The 3,062-nt window shown below is 45.0% G+C and overlaps 1 protein-coding gene across 1 annotated transcript; it reads left to right on the top strand.

Annotated features, from left to right (window-relative positions):
• On the top strand, window positions 1–1,517 carry LOC118431433 (zinc finger protein 525-like). The gene is made up of 2 exons (XM_035842665.1): window positions 1–152; window positions 456–1,517. The coding sequence occupies exon 2, from the start codon at window positions 458–460 to the stop codon at window positions 1,256–1,258; it is 801 nt and encodes a 266-aa protein (XP_035698558.1). The 5' UTR covers window positions 1–152; window positions 456–457; the 3' UTR covers window positions 1,259–1,517.
• Window positions 1,518–3,062: the final 1,545 nt, after the last annotated feature.

The raw sequence follows: 3,062 nt of genomic DNA, 5'->3' as shown, positions 1-3,062 counted from the left end.
GTCGACCTCCACATAGCTGAAAGGTCAGTTTGCCAGGCCGCCATTTTGATTTATCGGATGATCACGGGCAAGATCCATTTGTGTCCAGTCTGGCCATTTTGAAGACAAATTATTCTCGTAACACATTAGCAGTTAGTCAGAACCATAAACCGGTAGGTAAATAGTGTATAGTTGTTTATGTGTTTTTATGTAACGTTATTTGTACGCGTGTGTGTGTATGTGTTTGTACTGTGTGCATGTGTGTGTGTATGCATCTATGTGTGTATGTACGTGCGTGCGTGCATGTGTGTGTGTTTGTGCATGTGTGTTTGTGTGTGCACATGTACGGATAAGCGTATATCTGTGCATGCATGTGTACGTAATTTAATACGGACTACATCTTGTTGTATTCCATATGAATAGAATAGTCCCAATCAAGACTAATAATATATTGGAGGATTTATTATTCTTTTCAGAAATGGGCGAGAGTAGCGGTGAGGTCGCTATGGACGATCATCCAGCTGTTCACCCTGGGGACGATACAAGCAGCAGCGAGACATTAGACACGGGAAGGCAGCAAAACAAGGAGGGGGACATTCCCTGCGAGGAAACATGCAGTGTAAAGTCTGAAAATCCTGCACAAGTTAAAACAAAGCAGGCGGACAGGCTTGCGGTGAAACGTATTGTGGACAAACGCTTTGCGTGTACGGAATGTGACTATAGAGCAGCCTTTAGGTCTCAACTATTGATACACACAAGAAAACATACAGGTGAAAAACCGTATAAATGTGACCAGTGCGAGTATTCTGCTTCACAGAAAGGAAGTTTAGACCAACACATGACTAAACACACCGGGGAAAAAGACTATAAATGTGATGAGTGTGACTATGCTGCGGCAACCAAACACAGTTTGGACCAACACATGACTAGACACACCGGAGAGAAACCCTTCATGTGTGGAGAGTGCGGATATAGAACGGCTAACCGGGCCTCTTTAACCGTACATATGAGAAAACATACTGGCGTGAAACCTTATAAGTGTGGCCAGTGTGACTATTCTGCTGCAAAGAAAGGAAATTTAGACCAACACATGACTAAACATTCCGGAGAAAAACCCTACATGTGTGGAAAGTGTGGATACAGAACTGCTCGCAAGATTGACCTATCCCGACATATGAGAACACATACAAGCGAGAAACCCTACAAATGTGACCAATGCGACTATGCTGTTACAGACAAAAGGCATCTAAAGAAACACCTGGACAAACACGCTTCTTAGGGTCATAGTGTACACGTGTGTACACAGGACGTTTGGCCGGTCTAACATTTGAAACTATAAGTGAAGACTGACTAACATTTTCCAACAATCGCTTGACACAGGAGAAATCCCCCAAGACTGGAGGGATGCAAACATATGCGCCATTTTCAAAAAGGGAGACAGAGCGGTCCCCAGTAACTACAGACCTGTTTCACTTACCTGTATTTCCTGTAAACTACTCGAACACATTATCCATAGCCATATCATGAAACACTTAGAAGGCCACAATATACTAACGGGCTACCAGCATGGTTTCAGAGCAAAGCGATCCACAGAAACACAGCTTATTTTAACAGTTCACGACATAGCTGGGGCACTGAACAATAAAAGACAGGTGGATCTAGCAATACTTGATTTCACTAAAGCCTTCGACAAAGTCCCACATAGCAGACTCATATCAAAACTGGAGTACTATGGAATTCAAGGTACTACATTAAACTGGTTAAAAGCTTTCCTGACGAATAGAGAGCAAACGGTAGTGGTAGAAGGGGGGTTTACAGAAAAGGCTGGCCTGTCTACCTGGGCTGTCTACCTGGGCTGGCTTTCACGTCAGGCTACTTGGACCTACGAAAGCCCATTGGGACAAAAGCTGTTTTAGCAGTAGGGGTTGTTTGTGCTCAGTGAAGAAGCTGTATCTGAAGGATCTGTGTGTTATTATGTGAATGAGCTCAGTGTGAAGTGGCAGTGTGTGAAGGAGCTGTTTGTGAAGCAGCTGTGTGTGAAGGAGCTGTGTGTGAAGGGGCTGTGTGTGAAGCAACTGTGTTTGAAGGAGCTGTGTATGTTACATAACCCAGAGGTTCTGGGTTTGAATCAGTTGATATGCAACCAATCTTGTGCGCTTGGGAAGGGCTCTTACCACGACTTTCCTCCCTTCACTAGGGTAGAGAAAAGAGTATCTAGCTTTGGTAAGGGCCCTCCCTCAGATAGGGCATAGAACCCACTCTTACGGAAAAGACTAGGGATCCTTCCTTCCCAGTGTATTAGTGGTTCAAAACTTAAGTCCTATGGCCACACCTGGAGTAATTGCTGTCGTATTGAGGTCACCTTAGTTAGCACCAAATGGCAGCAGTTCCAGACCCTTGCACTTTAGCAACGCTTATTTAAAGCTCCTCACAATTCAATTGTCGATCCTAATGTATGGCACAGAAGCCTGGACCCTGACAGCCACTAAAGAACGGCTCCTGGGCACCTTTGACCAACTAGCCACCAGTCTTAAGACTAATCCAATCAGCCCGATAAGTTGTGTTAACAATCCTTCCCAAGGGAACAAGATCGGCGGCATATCAACTGAGTTGAACCCAGAACCTCTGGGTTATGTAACACACACAATAGCTTCACACATAGCTTCTTCATTGGGCACAAACAACCCCTACTGCTAAAACAGCTTTTGTCCCAATGGGCTTTCGTAGGTCCAAGTAGCCTGACGTGATAGCCAGCCCAGGTAGACAGCCCAGGTAGACAGGCCAGCCTTTTCCGTAAACCCGTAGAGGGGAAGGCCTCAGCTCCAGTTAAAGTAGCATCGGGTCCAGTTCCGCAAGGGACTGTTCTGGGACCATTGCTCTTCCTCTTGTACATAAACGACTTGCCAGACCAGCTCGATTCAAGTGTGAGGTTATTCGCCGATGATTGTCTGCTATATATAGAGGTATCTGCAAAGAATGACTCACAACTTCTTCAGAAAGATCTGAACACCCTGGAAGAATGGCAAAGGAAATGGCTTATGCAGTTCAATCCTGATAAGTGCTACATCATGCACATAACAAAC

This window comes from Branchiostoma floridae, chromosome 15 (genome assembly GCF_000003815.2).
Source record: "Branchiostoma floridae strain S238N-H82 chromosome 15, Bfl_VNyyK, whole genome shotgun sequence".
NCBI classification, from domain to species: Eukaryota; Metazoa; Chordata; class Leptocardii; order Amphioxiformes; family Branchiostomatidae; genus Branchiostoma; species Branchiostoma floridae.
The sequence above is the reverse complement of the archived record's forward strand: the minus strand, read 5'-3'. Positions and strand labels throughout refer to the sequence as shown.

Bases quoted from the DNA above. Each gene is read 5' to 3' on its own strand.
- LOC118431433 (XM_035842665.1), top strand. From the start codon at position 458: ATGGGCGAGAGTAGCGGTGAGGTCGCTATGGACGATCATCCAGCTGTT.